We start from the raw sequence: 17432 nt of genomic DNA, 5'->3' as shown, positions 1-17432 counted from the left end.
TATTTGCCTTTGTATTTCTTTCAGAGCTGGAATCAATGTGTGAGACCAAAATATTATCTCTAAAGAAGAGACATTTCAGTCAAGTAATACTTAGCCATGAAGACATGTCTACTTTTATTCAGCCCACATTTCTTATTCCACCTCAAAAAACTACGAGTGAAGAGAAACCATGGGAATGTAAGATATGTGGAAAGACCTTTAATCAGAACTCACAATTTATCCAACATCAGAGAATTCATTTTGGTGAAAAACACTATGAATCTAAGGAGTATGGGAAGTCCTTTAGTCGTGGCTCACTCGTTACTCGACATCAGAGGATTCTCACTGGTAAAAAACCCTATGAATGTAAGGAATGTGGCAAGGCTTTTAGTTGTAGTTCATATTTTTCTCAACATCAGAGGATTCACACTGGTGAGAAACCCTATGAATGTAAGGAATGTGGAAAAGCCTTTAAGTATTGCTCAAACCTTAATGATCATCAGAGAATTCACACTGGTGAGAAACCCTATGAATGTAAAGTATGTGGAAAAGCCTTTACTAAAAGTTCACAACTTTTTCTACATCTGAGAATTCATACTGGTGAGAAACCTTATGAATGTAAAGAATGTGGGAAAGCCTTTACTCAACACTCAAGGCTTATTCAGCATCAAAGAATGCATACTGGTGAGAAACCTTATGAATGTAAGCAGTGTGGGAAGGCCTTTAATAGTGCCTCAACACTTACTAACCATCGCAGAATTCATGCTGGTGAGAAGCTCTATGAATGTGAAGAATGTAGAAAGGCCTTTATTCAGAGCTCAGAACTTATTCAACATCAGAGAATCCATACAGATGAAAAACCATATGAATGTAATGAATGTGGGAAGGCCTTTAATAAAGGCTCAAACCTTACTCGACATCAGAGAATTCACACTGGTGAAAAACCCTATGACTGTAAGGAATGTGGAAAGGCTTTTGGTAGTCGCTCTGACCTCGTTCGCCATGAGGGAATTCATACTGGTTGAATGACAGTAAAGTAAGACCATTTTGTTAACCTTTATAATAATTTTTTAAAAACAGGTAATGAGAACAAATTAGGATACACATTATCAAAGGTTCTCCTGTGTATTCGTTTTTAAACGATACGATAACAAAGTACCAAGTACCAAAACCTTGGTGGCTTAAAACAAGAGAAATTTATTCTCTTACAGTTTAGAGCCTGGAAATCTAAACTCAAGGGTGCTGACAGTTTTGGTTCCTTCTGAGGACTCTGAGGATCTGTCCTATGCCTTTTTCCTAACCTCTGTTAACAGCTGGCAGTTCCATGGCTTTTACATACACCATTCCAATCTCTGCCTCCATCTTCACATTGCATTCTCTCTGTGTATCTCTGTGTATGTCTTTTCTTTTATTTGGACACCAGTCAGGTTAGATTGGGGTTACCTGATGACCTCATCTTAACTTGATTATATCTGCCAAGACCCTATTTCCAAGTAAGGTCACATTTACTGGTACCAGGGGTTAGGACTTCAGCATATCTTTTTAGGGGACACAGTTCAACCCATAATTCCCTGTTAGAATGATTTTGTCTAATGGATTTGTAATTTCCTTTTATATATAAGTTGTTAGTCAAATATATTTTATTTTATTTTATTTTGAGACAGAGTCTCGCTCTGTTGCCCAGGCTGGAGTGCAGTGGTGTGATCTCAGCTCACTGCAACCTCCAGCTCCTGAGTTCAAGCGATTCTTGTGCCTCAGCCTCCCAAGTAGCTAGGATTACAGGCATGCGCCACTATGCCCGGCTAATTTTTTTTTTTTTGTATTTTTAGTAGAGACGGGGTTTCACCATGTTGGCCAGGCTGGTCTTGAACTCCTGGCTTCAAGTGATCCGCCCACCTCGGCCTCCCAAAGTGCTGGGATTACAGACGTGAGCCACCATGATGGCCAAAACAGACTTTATACCAACAAAAATTAAAAAGGACAAAGAAGGTCATTTATAATGATAAAGGATAAATTCAACAACAAGATAAAACAATCCTAAATATGTATGCACCCAACACTGCAACAGCCAGATCCATAACACAGATACTACTAGACCTAAGAAAAGAGATAGACAGCAATACAACAATAGCAGGGGACTTCACCCCTCCATTGACAGCACTAGACAGATCACTGGGACAGAAATCAACAAAGAAACTCTGGACTTAAATTGGACTCTACACCAAATGGACCCAACAGACATCTGAAGAACATTCTACCCAACAACCACAGAATATATACTCTTCTCTTCTGTGCATGGAACATTCTCAAAAATAGGTCATATGCTGGACCGCAAAGCAAGTATCAATAAGTTTTAAACAAAATCATATCTAATATCTTCTCTGACCACAGTGGAATAAAAGTAGATATCAATACCAAGAGGAACTCTCAAAACAGATACATGGAATTTAAACAGCTTGCTCCTGAATGATTGTTGGGTCAATGATGAAACTAAGGTGGAAATTTAAAATTTTTTGAAATAAATGAAAATAGAGACACAACACATGAAAACATCTGAGATATAGCAAAAGCAGTGCTAAGAGAGGATTTTATAGCATTAAATGCCTACACCAAAAAGACAGAAAAATCTCAAATGAATAGCCTAACGTCACATCTCAAGGAACTAGAAAAAAACAAAACAAACTCAACCCAAAGCTGGCAGAAGAAAAGCAATAACAAATATCAGAGCAGGCGAAAATGAGACTGAGAACAAAAGAATGCAAAAGATCAATAAAAGAAAAAGTTGGTTCTTTGCAAAGATAAAACTGACAGACCACTAGCTAGATTAACCAAGAAAAAAGAAGATTCAAATAAATACAATCAGAAATGATAAGGTGATTTTATAACTGATAACACAGACATACAAAAAATCAGCAGAAACCATATGCACATATTAGAAAACCTAGAGGAAGTGGATAAATTCCTGGAAACACATAACCTTCCAAGATTGAACCAGGGAGAAATAGGAATCCTCAACAGACTACTAATGAGTATTGAAATTGAATCAGTAATAGAAAAAAATCTTGCAACAACAAAAAGCCCAGGACCAGACAGATTCACAGCTGAATTCTATTAGACACGCAAGGAAGAACTAGTAACAGCACTATTGAAACTATTCCAAAAATTATAGGAGGGAATCCTCCCTAACTCATTCTACAAAGCCAGTATCATCCTGATACTGAAGCCAGGCAAGGATAAAACACACAAAAAAACTACAAGCCAATATCCCTGATGAACACAGACACAAAAATCTTCAGCAAAATACTACCAAACCAAATCAAACAGTACATAAAAAAGATAGTAACAGCACAGTCGAGTGGATTTTATTCCAGGGGTGTAAGGATGGCTCAACATATGCAACTCAATACATGATTCATCACATACACAGAATTAAAAACAAGCCGGGCACTCACACCTGTAATCCCTGCACTTTACAAGGCCAAGGCAGGCAGATCATCTGAGGTCAGGAGTTTGAGACCAGCCTGGCTGACATGGCGAAACCCCGTCTCTACTAAAAATAGAAAAATTGGCTGGGCATGGTGGCAGGCACCTGTAGTCCCAGCTACTTGGGAGGCTGAGGCAGGAGAATTACTTGAACCTGAGAAGCAGAGGTTGCAGTGAGCTGAGATAGTGCCATTGCACTCCAGCCTGGGCAACAGAGCAAATTGCTTGAACGTGGGAGGTGGAGGTTGCAGTGAGCCGAGATTATGCCATGGCACTCCAGCCGGGGGGCAACAAAGCCAGACTCCATCTCAAAACAAAACAAAACAAAACAAAACAAAAAAACATCCTATTTAGTACAAGGTACATTATCTAGGTAATGAGTACATTAAAAGCCAACACTTTCCCCACTACACTATATGTGTATGTAACACAACTGCCCTTGTAACTTCGTAAACCTATAAAAATTTTTAAAAATTAAGAAACAATAAAAGGCAAATTAAGAATGCTTTTTTAAAAGATGGGGGCATTATGCTAATAAGTTGCTATGGATTTCAGAGTGCAGAGTAGAAAGGTCACAAGAATTTAGTGTGGTAGGTGGGAACAGAAAATGGGTGTATAAATTTTATTGAAGTTAGATCCCTGGGTTGAGGAATGATGTGGGAGTACTGGATATTGTAGAGACAGATATCATCAGGGCAAGGAGATTAAAGATTTTTGCATTGACGGTTTCACACTATATAGTGATAATAACACTGTATGTGTTGGGAGATAGAACAGGAAACATCTTCCCTGGAATATGTATACTATTAAATGTTTTATCAAACTTTTGATCAAAGAAGACAGGAGAACAATTTATAATTTCATTTCTATTTCTATGTTATGAGAAACTGATCATTTGTTCAAATGTTTAACAGGCATGTTCATGTTACTATGAACTCTTTTGTTTCTCCATCACGTTGTTGGTCATCTTTACTGATTACAAATTTCTTTACATGTTTAAGAAATATATATATTTCTTTATATATTAAGGTTGGTGTTTGTCATATGTTGTTGTTTCAGTAACTTTTCCTAATCTTTTGGCCTCTGGTATTTTTTTAATAATCAGAAATCTTTTTCACATGTAGTAAAATTTACAGTTTTTCCTATACCAAAAACCTTATTATTTTTTCTCTTTCTATTAATATTTCTGCAGATTTGGAGTCATCCAAGAATTTAAATTGTACCTCAGGCAAAATCATGAGAATGACTTTAGGATCACTGTTACTGGCTCTAGAGTTCAGGAGACCCAACAAGTAGAGTGTGCAATTAGATGGAGTAAAATGTTGAAGAGGACCAAAATGATTCTGAGTCTCAAATCTTGACTTTTAGCCTAGCATGTCAGGAAACAGTGGTCTGGGCTCTACGTGTGTTCCTTTTGTAAAACATGGATCTAATATCATAGATGTAAATGACTCCATGTAATAACATTACTCAAATCATGATAAATCCGGCTCTGTGGATACACAGGAATGACTTTAGAAATAATTTGAATACTCAGCTTCATTCTCTGTCTATTGTAAAATATATAATTTATTTTAGAACAGTTTTTAGATTTATAGAATAATTATAAAAGCAATAGAGAGAATTCCCATATACCCTACACCTAGTTTCCCCTACTACTAAAAACATCTTACATTATATGGTACATTTGTTACAATTAATTAACAAGTATTGGTACATTATTATCAGCTAAAGCTTACACTTTATTCCAAATGTTCTTAGGTTTTTAAGCTTTTCTTCCTTTTTCTGTTCCAGCATTCTAAGCAGGAAAACACATTGCATTTAGTCATCATTTCTCCTTAGGTTACTGTTGGCTGTGACAGTTTCTTCCTTGTTTTTTGTTGGTGGTGGTGGTGGTGGTGTTTTTTGAGATGGAGTTTTGCTCTTGTTGCTCAGGCTGGAGTGCAGTGGTGCGGTCTCAGCTCACTGCAGTCTCTGCCTCCGGGTTCAAGCGAATCTCCTGCCTCAGCCTCCCGAGTAGCTGGGATTACAGGCACCCACCACCCCCCTCCCCCAGCTAATTTTTGTATTTTTAGTAGAGACGGGGTTTCACCTTGTTGGCCAGGCTGGTCTCGAACTCCTGACCTCAGGTGATCCACCCTCCTCGGCCTCCCAAAGTGCTGGGATTATAGGTGTGAGCCAGCAGGCCCGGCCCTCTTCCTCATTTTAAATGACCTTAACTATTTTGAGGACGTCAGTATAGCGTAGAATGTTCCTCCGCTAAGATCTGACTGATGTTTTTCTCGTGATTAGACTGAGGTTGTTTGCAGGAGGAAGATCACAGAGGTAAAGTGCCATTTTCCTCATAGATCTCGAAGATTCATACTATCAGCATGGTGACTTTTTGTCGGTCTTGATCACCTGAGTGAGGGAGTGTTCGTCAGCTTTCTCCAGTGTAAATTTAGTCTTTTCTCCCTTTCCCATACAGTCGTCTTTGGAAGTCACTATGCACAGCACGTACTTAAGGAGCGGGGTTATGCTCCACTTCCCTGAGGGCAGAATAGCTACATAAATTATTTGGAATTCTGTATTGGAGATTTATCTCTTCTCCATTTATTTAGTTATTTATCTGATAATATAGTCATATCAGTATGAATGCATAGATATTTATTTTATACTTTAGGTTATAATCCAATACCACTTTATTTGTTGCTCAAATTTTCTTGGAGTGATATCATCTAAATCACTGTAGCTATGCTGTTATGAACACCCTGAAAGCTACACAAACAGACAAATTAGGTTATTATAAACATCTAAGTAACACAACCATGGTTAGGATCAGGATGGTATCAGGAAAGGTGATGAGAGGCGGGTAGAATTGGAATATAACCGGGGGGAAAGAATTTACTTTTCAATACATAATGCTGGATTAACTTGGATATCTGTAGGAGTATTGATAATTAAACTTGACCCACTAAATCTCATACTGTACACCAAACTTCTCTCAGACTTCATTCTATGTGTCTCTTCCTGTGGCTAGTTGAAATATGTATCCTTTCACTATAATAAAGTTGTACTCATAGGCCAGGCACGGTGGCTCACACCTGTAATCCCAGGCAAGATGTGAGTGGTGAAATAAAGCCTCTAGGGGAAGAAAGAGAATACCTTAATGAGTTTGTAGGCATGAAACACACACACACACACGCACACAAACATTTAAGACTCAAAGTTCTAACCATATATAGAAAAAGGTTGATAAACAGGAGTTAATTAAAATTAAAAACTCCATCAACCCATACCTTTAGAAGAGTGGAAATGCAAGCCACAAAGCAAAAGGCATTTGCAACACATATCTAGCAAACAAATCACATCCAAAATACACAAAGAATTCACACAAAGCAATAAGGAAAAGACACGATACGCATTTAAAACGGCCAGTCTAACCAACCTTGCATACAAGATATCAAAAAAGCTAGTAAGCAAGCATATGAAAAGGTATTCAACATTATTAGTCATTAGGAAGTGAAAATATAACTTTCTACATACTTATATAACTATATAATAATTATATGATATTTCTATATATAACTATAGTAACTAATACATTAGTATAGTCCCATTAGAATGACTATACAATACTAAGTGTGAAGAGGACATACAGCAAATGAAACCCTTACAGATTCTTTGTGGGAATGTAAATTTGTACAATCACTTTGGAAAACTGACATTTACTAAATATGGCCTATCTCTGACTCAGCAATTCCATTCTGAAGTATACTGCCAAAAGAAAAGAGTAAATATGTCTACATAAAGACATGTATAAGAAGGTTCCCAGAGCTGTAGAAACAATACAGATACCCATCAACCAAAGAATGAGTAAGTCAAAGAAAGTATATTCCTGTATAGTGATAAATTAACTTCACCCAAAGAGAGGTCTTGCCTTTACCTTGGGTACTGGGAGGCCCACTGGGGGTACTCTAGGCCTCTGGAATGTCCTGCCCAATAACAGTGTCTTGGTTTGGCTGGGAGTTTTGGATGGCCACCTGACAGTATAACGTGATTTATGATGAGTGCTTTGAGACATGCTATCTCAGTTTTGACTTCTGGAGAAACGGCAGACCAACAGTATTAGACAAACCAGCAAGAAGGGCAGAAAGACAAAGGTCAGCTATGTGGGCAGTATGTTATCAAACCCCAAGAAAAACACTGGAAACCAAAGGCTAAGGTGAGCTTCCCTGGATTGCAACACTCTATTTTATCAGTACACATTGTAGCTGGAAGGAGGTAATGCCATCCAGGACTCCATACGGATAGGATGACCAGAAGACTCATCTTTGGACCCCTCTCAGACTTCATTCTATGTGTCTCTTCCTCTGGCTAGTTGTAATTTGTATCCTTTCAGTATAATAAACTTGTAATCATAGGCCAGGTGCGGTGGCTCACACCTGTAATCCCAGCACTTTGAGAGGCTGAGGTGGGCAGATCACTTGAGGTCCGGAGTTCGAGACCAGCCTGGCCAACATGGTGAAACCTTGTCTCTACTAAAAGTACAAAAATTAGCTGGGCGTGATGGCAGGTGCCTGTAATCCCAGCTACTCACGAGGCTGAGGCAGGACAATCGCTTGAACCCAGGAGGCGGAGGTTGCAGTGAGCCAAGATTGTGCCACTGCACTCCAGCAGGGGCAACAGGAGCAAGACTCTGTCTCAAAAAAAAAAAATTAAAAAAATAAAAATAAACAAATAAGTTGTAATCATAAGCATAGTATTCTCTTGAGTTCTGTGAATTATTATACTGAATTATCAAGGGTAGTCATGACAAGTCCCAAATTTGTAGTCAGCTGGTCTGAAGTATGGGTAGCCCTTGGAACCTCTGAACTTGTGGCTGGTGTCTGAAATGAGGGCAGTCTTGTAGAAACTATTCCTTCAGACTTCAGTTTCCCTAACTCAGTGCAATTCCCATAAAACACTACATAAATAAAAATGAATATTATGTCTGAGAGAGCTATCCTTATTGTTGCATGAAATAATGTTGAGCAAAAGAAACCAGACACAAAAAGGGTTCAGCGTATGATTCCATTTACATGAAGTGGAAAAACACGTAAGCTTATCTCTGGTTATGGAAATTAGAAGAGGGGCTATTTCTGGGCAGTGAAGTATTAACAGCAAAGCAGCACAAAGAAGCCTCCTTAGGCTGTAAATGTGTATCAGTCTGGGCAGTGCTTACATAGGTGTACAATATTACTTCATCAAGTTTAACACTTAGGATTTATGCTATTGCCACCAGTATTTTATATACCTGAATAAAAATGAATTCAAGTAGAAGTGTAGAGAAGGCTACTGAATGTAGTGAGTGTGGAGTTCAAGGGAAACAAACCCACGGGGGTGAAATCACCAAGGAATAAGTAAGTATAATTAGTAAATGTGTCAAAGGCTGAGTCTTAGAAAACTTCAATCTTTAGGGAACAGAGAAATGAAGAGAAACGTTGCATTAATTGACCATGACGAGTAGCTACATAGGAAAGAGCAACAGAGTTTGAGAATTTTAGTTACTTTTCTGCTCTTTAATAGAAAAAGATATTTTAAAAGGTGATTTCATAGAAAGTGAGTAAGCCTGCCTATAGATATATGATGTGCTCCAATTAAAACACAAAAACAAATTGGGTTAAAAATAAAACACTAACTATATGGTGTTTATAAGGACACATACCTAGAACAAGCTGACACACAACAGACCTAGTGCAGCTCTACTGGCCAAAGCAGAATTTTCAATATTAGAGAAATTGGAATTCAACATCATAGTGAAAAATACAGCAACCAAACATAAAAAGTAAAACCCTTATATTTACAGAAGACCTTGAAATAATATAGCTGGGCATTTTGTGCCCACTTTTCAGAATTAAAATAATCAGAGGATATATAAATAATGTAATCACCAAGCTTAATATAATTAAACTTTGTGTTTTATAGAGAATATATATTATTTCACATCATACTATTTCACAAAACCTAACATATATTTGGCCACAAATAATAAATTAATGTTTTAACTTTTTAATGAAGTTTCACGGATCACACACATTATAATTTCATATGCTAAATCTTTTTCACAAGTTTTTGAAAATTTAGAAACACACACAAACATACAGACACCTAGGTAACTAGTGAATCAAAAAGAAATCAAGATTAAAATAATAATTATCTAGAAGTTAATTTTTAAAAAACTATGGGGCCAGGCATGGTGGCTCATGCCTGTAATCCCAGCACTTTGGGAGGCCGAGGCAGGCGGATCACGAGGTCAAGAGATCGAGACCATCCTGGCCAACATGGTGAAACCCCATCTCTACTAAAAAATGCAAAAATTAGCCAGGCATGGTGGTGCATGCCTGTAGTCCCAGCTACTCAGGAGGCTGAGGCAGGAGAATCACTTGAACCTGGAAGGCGGAGGTTGCAGTGAGCCGAGATCACGCCACTGCACTCCAGCCTGGTGACAGAGCAAGACTCCATCTCAAAAAAAGAAGAAAAAAAAACTATGGGCCCCAGATATAGCAATATTCAAAGGAAATCTTGTAGCCTTAAATGCTTCCAATTTAAAAGGGACTGAAAATATATTAACTAAGCACATGTACTCAACAGAAATACACACAAATAAAAAGAAAATAGTGAAATATATATTTGAAATAGAAAAAGCAAACAAAAATAGTCAAAAGCATGAAGAAAACCCAGATAAGTTTTTTTTAAAAAAAACAAGTTAAATGAATGGGACTCTTTCAAATCAATTTAGAGGAATAAAGTGGTTTAAAAATAAAACTATGAGTAGAAATACAAATATATATACAGAGACTGAAAACTGAAAGCCAATTCTGTTTGCCAGTATCAACAAATTTGAAAATCTAAAGAAAAGGAACCATTAAAATCATTGATGAAGTAGTTTATCAGTTCTAAAATGCACTTTTTACCCCGCATTTTAATGTCTCTGAAAGTGGGTTTCAATATATATCTCCAACAGATTTATCTGCAGGACTTTAAAAATTAGTTTTATATTTAAAGTGATGCATCTTATATGTGGCATCTTAAGATTTCATAAGTTACTTTAGTCTGTTTTTAATAATTCCTATTCCATATCTTTTTAAAAATTAAAAAATCTAATTATCTCAAATTAAAAAGATATAAAATATACTAATGCTGATGTATTTTCATCTTTTGTTCTTTCAAATGCAAAATGTGATTGAATGCCAGAATATTCACTCAGGGGACCTGACTGGGGGGTATAAAAGAGACTTTGGCCACAGGGTTTTTTTCCCCAGCCTTCCTAGATATAGTTTTTGCTGTATATCCTTTATATAATACCCATTTCTATGCCACTTTGAGTCAGTTCTGGTGATTAAAATCCTTTTACTAAAATGTTCATTTTAATTTTCAAAATAATTATTAAAAGGTTACATGTAATCGTAATAAACATAAGCTGAGTATCCCTCAAAATGCTTGGGACCAGAAGTGTTTTGGATTTTTGGAATATTTGCATTATACTTACCAGGTGAGCATACTTAATCCAAAAGTCTGAAATTATCTTTGAGCATAATGTTGAGCTCAAAAAGTTTTGGAATTTGGATCATTTCAGATTTTGAATTTTCAAATTAAGGACGCTCAACCTGTAATCTGTAAAGTCTCTAGAGTAATGTCGCTTTTGCATTCATGTTCATATACCTTTATTTATGAGAACTGCTACTATTTTTGTTTTCAAAACAGCAGGTTGTGATTGTTCTAGCTTTTTTTATTCTAAAATTATTTTTCCCTCCCATTATCCTTAGGGTTTTTGTTGTAGTTATTCTTTCTCCAACTTCTTGGGTTATATGCTTGGTTTCTTTATTTACAATTTCTTTAATATTCTAACAAATGAATGAATTTAGAGCTATAAAATTTCCTCTGTATATTGCAGGTCCTCACAGGGTTTGCTATGTAATCTATTCAGTGCCATTTATTTAAAAAATAATGTATTTGATTTTAGTTAATTTATTCATTTATTTTTAAAGACAGGGTCTTATTCTGTTGTTCAGGCTGGAGTGCAGTGGCACAATAATAGTGCACTAAGGCCTTGAATTCCTGAGCTCAACTGATCCTCCCACCTCAGCCTCTGGTAGCTGGAGGCCACTATGCCTGGCTCATTTTTAAAACTTTTATTATAGAGATGGGGGCTTGCTATGTCACCCAAGCTGATCTCAAACTCCAGGCTTCCAGCAATCCTCCTGCCTCAGCCTCCCAAAGTGCTGAGATTTGAGGCAAGAGTTACTGTGCCTGCCTGCATTTTATTTTTAAGCAAAGAATCATGCAGCTGAGTACTGAATTAGTATTTGGATTTCAATGGAGAAAACTGCCATAGTTTTTTTACTTCTACCCTGGTACAAATTTTATAGTGTAATTGTCTTCTCACACTTTATAATCTTATTATTTTTTCTGTAGGACAATTTTTTATTTATTTATTTTTATTTTTTGCTGAGACACAGTCTTGCTCTGTCACCCAGGTTGGAGTTCAGTGGTGCAATCTTGGTTCACTGCAACCTCCACAGGTTCAAGCAATCCTTATGCCTCAGACTCCCAAGTAGCTGGAACTACAGGCACACGCCACCATGCCTGGCTAATTTTTGTATTTTTAATAGAGATGGGGTTTCACCATGTTGGCTAGGCTCCTGGCCTCAAGTGATCCACCCACCTTGGCCTCCCAAAGTGCTGAAATTACAGGTGTGAGCCACTGTGCCTGGCAGCAAATATTCTTATTCAACAAGGAATGAATGTCAATCAAACTTTCCCTACATTCATTTAAATGAATGTCTTTCTCCATTATGAGGTCTTTGTTGTTGAGTAAGATATGGATCATGGCTGAAAATTTTTCTATAAATAATAAAAACGAAGTTTGAGAAGATAATAGTGATGGGTAACATTCACTAAGCATTTATTATGTGATAGGCACAATTATAGAATCCACACAATAAGGCTCTGAGGTATTCTGATTCTACCCACATTACCATAGGTATGTTACAGATGCATATAAAAGGATCTGGAAGAATAAGTAAATTGGTTAACATTGGAAAGGAACTGAGGCCAGGAATGCTGCTCAAAGGAAAGGCTGGCTTTATCTGTAATGTAAAAATATTTTATATGCAAAAGCAATTGACACATTATCTCTGAAATGAACAATAAATAAATAAATCAGACACACTGAAAAGGGGCCATCAAGGTAAGTGTTTATAATGGCAAAATTTTTAATATTTGACAAAATTGGGGTTTGATAAAGACAGGTGAATACTATAAAGCCAATAAAATGATAACAACATATTTACAGACAAAAAATATTAAGGGCTGGTTATAGTATAGCATAATCACACCTTGTTTCCAAAACAATGAGAGATAGTATTAAAGGATTTGCTCCAAAAGTCTGACAGTGATTATCTATGATTGGTAAGATTACGGGTAACCATATCCTTTTTTTCTTTTTATCTACATTATGATGAGGGAAAGCTGTTTTGCTAAAATGGAGAGTATAATTTTATAAAAGGAAAGTAAACAATCTTCTAAAACAAAAGGTACAGGTATTAAAGGATACTTAAAAGTAACAGTTATTGACCATAAACAGGATGAGACATAGATACATATATATAAATTTAAAAAACAAACACTGGGCCAGGCATGGTGGCTCATGCCTGTAATTCCAGCACGTTGAGAGCCCGAGGCGGATGGATCACGAGGTCAAGAGATCAAGACCATCCTGGCAAACATGGTGAAACCCCGTCTCTAAGGAAAATACAAAAAATTAGCCAGGCGTGGTGGTGGGCGCCTGTAGTCCCAGCTACTCGGGAGGCTGAGGCAGGAGAATCACTTGAACTCGGGAGGTGGAGGTTGCAGTGAACCGAGATTGCGCCACTGCACTCCAGCCTGGTGACAGTGAGACTCCATCTCAAAAAACAAAAACAAAAACAAAAAAACACTGACCTGATATCCAAGCTTTATGTGAATAAAAATGTAACTTACCATCAAATAGTCAATAAAAAACAATATGAAAATGGACAAGGTTATTGAATAAATGGTGTTAGGATAATCAGGAAAGAAAAAAAGGATAAATTTAGACTTGTAATAAATAAAATAATTTTTTGATGAATCAGTAATTCTGTATAATACAAAAAAAAAAAAAAGACCATTGCAAAAATATAGTAGGATTAACCCAGAAATGAGTTTTTCAATGTTTAAAGTTGAGGCAAAATACAATAAATGATTTTTTTTCATTTTTAACATTCACAAGTAAGAATTTTCCAAAAGTAATGAAGGAATGAATATAGATAAGGATCTTCAAATATTTATTTTATTTGGGGTGATTTTTTTCCTGTATAAATGTTCTTAGACTGACTAACCTGTGAAGCATAAGTAAGGCATTTGTACCTTTGTTCTATTTGTAGAGATTTTCACCACTATGAATTTTCATATGTCATATGTTTAGAGTCCTTCCTTCAGCACAGAATTTCAATTTATAGTTTCCAATTCACAGAGTTTCTTACCATTATGACATTTCTTATGTTGCTGAAACTCTGAACCCTTCCCATAAGCCTTCCCACAGTTCTTCCATTCATAAGGTTTCTCACCTGTATGAATTCTCTGATGCTGAGTAAGGCTTGAGCCACTATAAAAAGCCTTCCCACACTCCCTACATTCATAGGGTTTCTCACCAGTGTGTATTCTCTGGTGCCGAGTAAGAGCTGAACCACTACTAAAGGACTTTCTACATTCTTTACATTCATAGGGTCTTTCACCAGTATGGATTAGCTGGTGTTGGATAAGTTTTGAGCCACTACCAAAGGCCTTCCCACATTCCTTACATTCATAGGGTTTCTCACCAGTATGAATTCTGTGATGTTGAGTAAGGTCTGAACCACTACTAAAGGTCTTCCCACATTCCTTACATTCATAAGGTTTCTCACCAGTATGCATTCTTTGATGCTGAATAAGTTTTGAACCACTTCTAAAGGCTTTCTCACACTCCTTACACTCATAGGGTTTCTCACCAGTGTGAATTCTCTGATGTTGAGTGAGATCTGAGCCACTATTAAAAGCCTTCCCACATTCCTTACATACATAAGGTTTCTCACCAGTATGAATTCTTTGATGTCGAGTAAGGGCTGATCCAAAACTAAAGGCCTTACCACATTCATTACATATATATGGTTTCTCACCGGTATGAATTCTCTGATGCCGAGTAAGGGCTGAACCACTGCTAAAGGCCATTCCACATGCTTTGCATTCATAAGGTTTCTCACCAGTATGAATCCGCCGATGTTGAGTAAGGTTTGAACCACTGCCAAAGGCTTTACCACAATCTATACATTCATAAGGTTTCTCACCTGTGTGAATTCTGTGATGCCGAATAAGGGCTGATTCAAAACTAAAGGACTTCCCACATTCCTTACACTCATAAGGCTTCTCACCACTGTGAATGATCTGATGTCGAATAAGACCTGATCCAAAACTAAAGGCTTTCCCACATTCCTTACATTCATAGGGTTTCTCACCAGTATGAATTCTCTGATGGTGAGTAAGGTTTGAGCCACTACCAAAGGCCTTCCCACATTCTTTACATTCAAAAGGCTTCTCACCAGTATGAATTCTTTGATGGTAAGCAAGGTTTGCACCACTACCAAAGGCCTTGCCACATTCTTTGCATTCATAAGGTTTCTCACCAGTATGAATTCGCTGATGTCGAATAAGGACCGATACAAAACTAAAATCCTTCCCACATTCCTTACATTCAAGGAGTTTCTCATCAGTATGAATTCTCTGATGCTGGATACTGAAAGTGGGCATGTCTTCAGGAGTAAATATCATTTCACTGAAATGTCCTTCCTGAGATCCCTGTTTTCTCTCAAACTGGCTTTTACATTCCCAATCACCTCTGAAACTTGAACACTCAATGCTGTGTTTTGTAAGGTTTTCCATATCCTTTTTCAGAAATAATTTCTTGGTCTCAACTTTGATTCATAGTCTGAAAGAAAATATAAAAGCAAACATTCACTTTTTTGTGTTCTGGGAGAGATTAAACGTTTATAATAGATGCGAAAAACTTAACTACAATTTAATTTTCATAAAAATTGAGTGGCTTATACAGTTCTCACATATGACTGGGCAATTTGAAAAACAGATTAGGGAAGCAGAGAAAATGAGTAAAGATCAGACTAGAAAGTGGAGGAGGTTTTCAGGAAACAGATTATTTTTAAATAGTAGTTTAGATAAAAGTTCCCTGCAGACTTTGAAAGCTTGGTAATTAATTATACAGATGTCCTGCCCCTGTCTTAATTTTTTAAGAGATGAATCTAGTGCTATAAACATTTATAAATGAGGGTAATTCTCATATTCATTTATCAGGGTTGTTTGGAGTACTACATTTTTCCTGGGGTGGAAAATCTGGGATGTTTTCAGTAATAAACATAATTTGCATATAAACTGATGGAGACAGAAAAGAAAGATAATCCACAAAGAGCAGTTTCCAAATGAAAGACTAATGTGCTAAATGAGTATGGAATGAGCTATGGAGAGGGAAGATTCATCTGTGGTTAGAATGTGGTTTGTTTATGCCATTTAATTAAGAAATGTTTGCCTCCAAATTCTATGATGATAACATTGGGAGAAGAAGGAGCTCAGTAAGGGCTACAGCAGAGGAACAGAATCTAGTTTTAACATAAGAGGAAAGGGAAGACAAGACAGGAGGCAATGTGATACTACTAGAAGATTGCAAGAAAGATGAAGATATATAAATATCCTGAACCTCATCTTTGATGATTATGGAATGACTCTGATCACACCAAATCTACTTACATACTTGCATAAAGTAACTGTGCAGTGCTTATTATTTTGGGAGACTTATTTGCCTCAAAAGTAGAGGCTAGGAAAGGGAATGGATTTAAAGATACTATCTAAGGCCCTGAGTGAATACCTCAAACCCCAAAAAGTGAAAACATTCCAGCACCAATACAACTCACATAACAATCCTGTTTAGAGCAGGTCTAAATATGTCTTGAAATTGTTCTTCCAATCTCCAACTGGCTAATCCAAATCAAAATTATCTTTTGCTTGGACACTAAACTAGCATTTCTTCTACCTGCCTGCATTTCCAGTTTTGCACCCTTAGCACCAGAGTGATATTTAGCCTGCAACTGTTCTGCTCAAAATGAACTCGCTCTTAAAAGTCCCTCAGTGATCTGCCTGTCTCTTCAACCTAATATCCCTCTCTGCACCCCTCACCCAAAAATAAGCTGTAGCTACAGTGGTCTTCATAGCTCTTCAAATGCACAAAAGTGTACCGACCCATCCCCATCATGGTTTCATCTGCCTGAAATGTCCCCCTATATCCACTGCCCCTACTCTTGGCCTTGCAAGTTTCTGGCAGTGGTTTAGGTCTCTGCTAAATGATATATCTTTAAAATATTTCCTGCATGTTCAGTCTGAATTATGCACACTCTACTATCATTTCTCAGAGCTCTTTTTTCCTCTTTTCTTTGTGTTTTGTTTTGATAATGGGTAATTTACACATCCATTCCCTACAGTTAAATTTTTCATATTTGTTTGAATGCTTGTTTAATCTCTGTCTGCTACGATAGAGCCAAGCTTCATGAAGACGACGAAGATAATATCTATTAATTTAATCAACTTGAACTCTGGTACATGCAAAAAAAAACTAAATGCATTTATTGAATAGCTAATATAATAAATTATTTTCAAAATGTATTATCCTTACAAATAAACATCTAAAAACTAGATTTATCTAGACATATGACATAATTTCTCTGAAAAAGCATAAGTGGATCACGTGCATTTATCCCCGTACGCTTTCCAAAACCTCACTAAAAGGAATGAAAAGGAATTTGTAAAACAGAACAAAACCACCACATAAAAGGAAATTAAAGAGGAAGCTGCAGCAACAAAACATTTTAAGCTTATTTATTTATTTATTTATT

General features: G+C 36.8%; 2 protein-coding genes across 10 annotated transcripts in view; one reads left to right on the top strand and one right to left on the bottom strand.

Moving 5' to 3' along the window:
- Positions 1-7827, top strand: part of ZNF829 (zinc finger protein 829) — a 31954-nt gene extending 24127 nt beyond the window's left edge. For 4 of the 5 annotated variants that reach the window (XM_054462452.2, XM_054462455.2, XM_063657644.1 and 1 more), the window contains one exon: positions 25-4451. In XM_054462452.2, coding sequence (XP_054318427.2) covers positions 25-1004 — 980 coding nt within the window. In that variant the 3' untranslated portion in view covers positions 1005-4451. Of the gene's footprint in view, positions 1-24; positions 4452-4654 lie in introns of those variants that run through there. The other variant, XM_054462454.2, reaches the window with a different exon arrangement.
- Positions 1-17432, bottom strand: part of ZNF345 (zinc finger protein 345) — a 50838-nt gene that overhangs the window by 8028 nt on the left and 25378 nt on the right. For 4 of the 5 annotated variants that reach the window (XM_054462441.2, XM_054462443.2, XM_054462439.2 and 1 more), the window contains exon 3: positions 12664-15463. In XM_054462441.2, coding sequence (XP_054318416.1) covers positions 13951-15417 — 1467 coding nt within the window. In that variant the 5' untranslated portion in view covers positions 15418-15463 and the 3' untranslated portion in view covers positions 12664-13950. Of the gene's footprint in view, positions 1-12663; positions 15464-17432 lie in introns of those variants that run through there. The other variant, XR_008495663.2, reaches the window with a different exon arrangement.

This window comes from Pongo pygmaeus, chromosome 20 (genome assembly GCF_028885625.2).
Source record: "Pongo pygmaeus isolate AG05252 chromosome 20, NHGRI_mPonPyg2-v2.0_pri, whole genome shotgun sequence".
NCBI lineage: Eukaryota > Metazoa > Chordata > Mammalia > Primates > Hominidae > Pongo > Pongo pygmaeus.
Note: the sequence above shows the minus strand (reverse complement) of the source record. Positions and strands in the feature narration are given on the sequence as shown.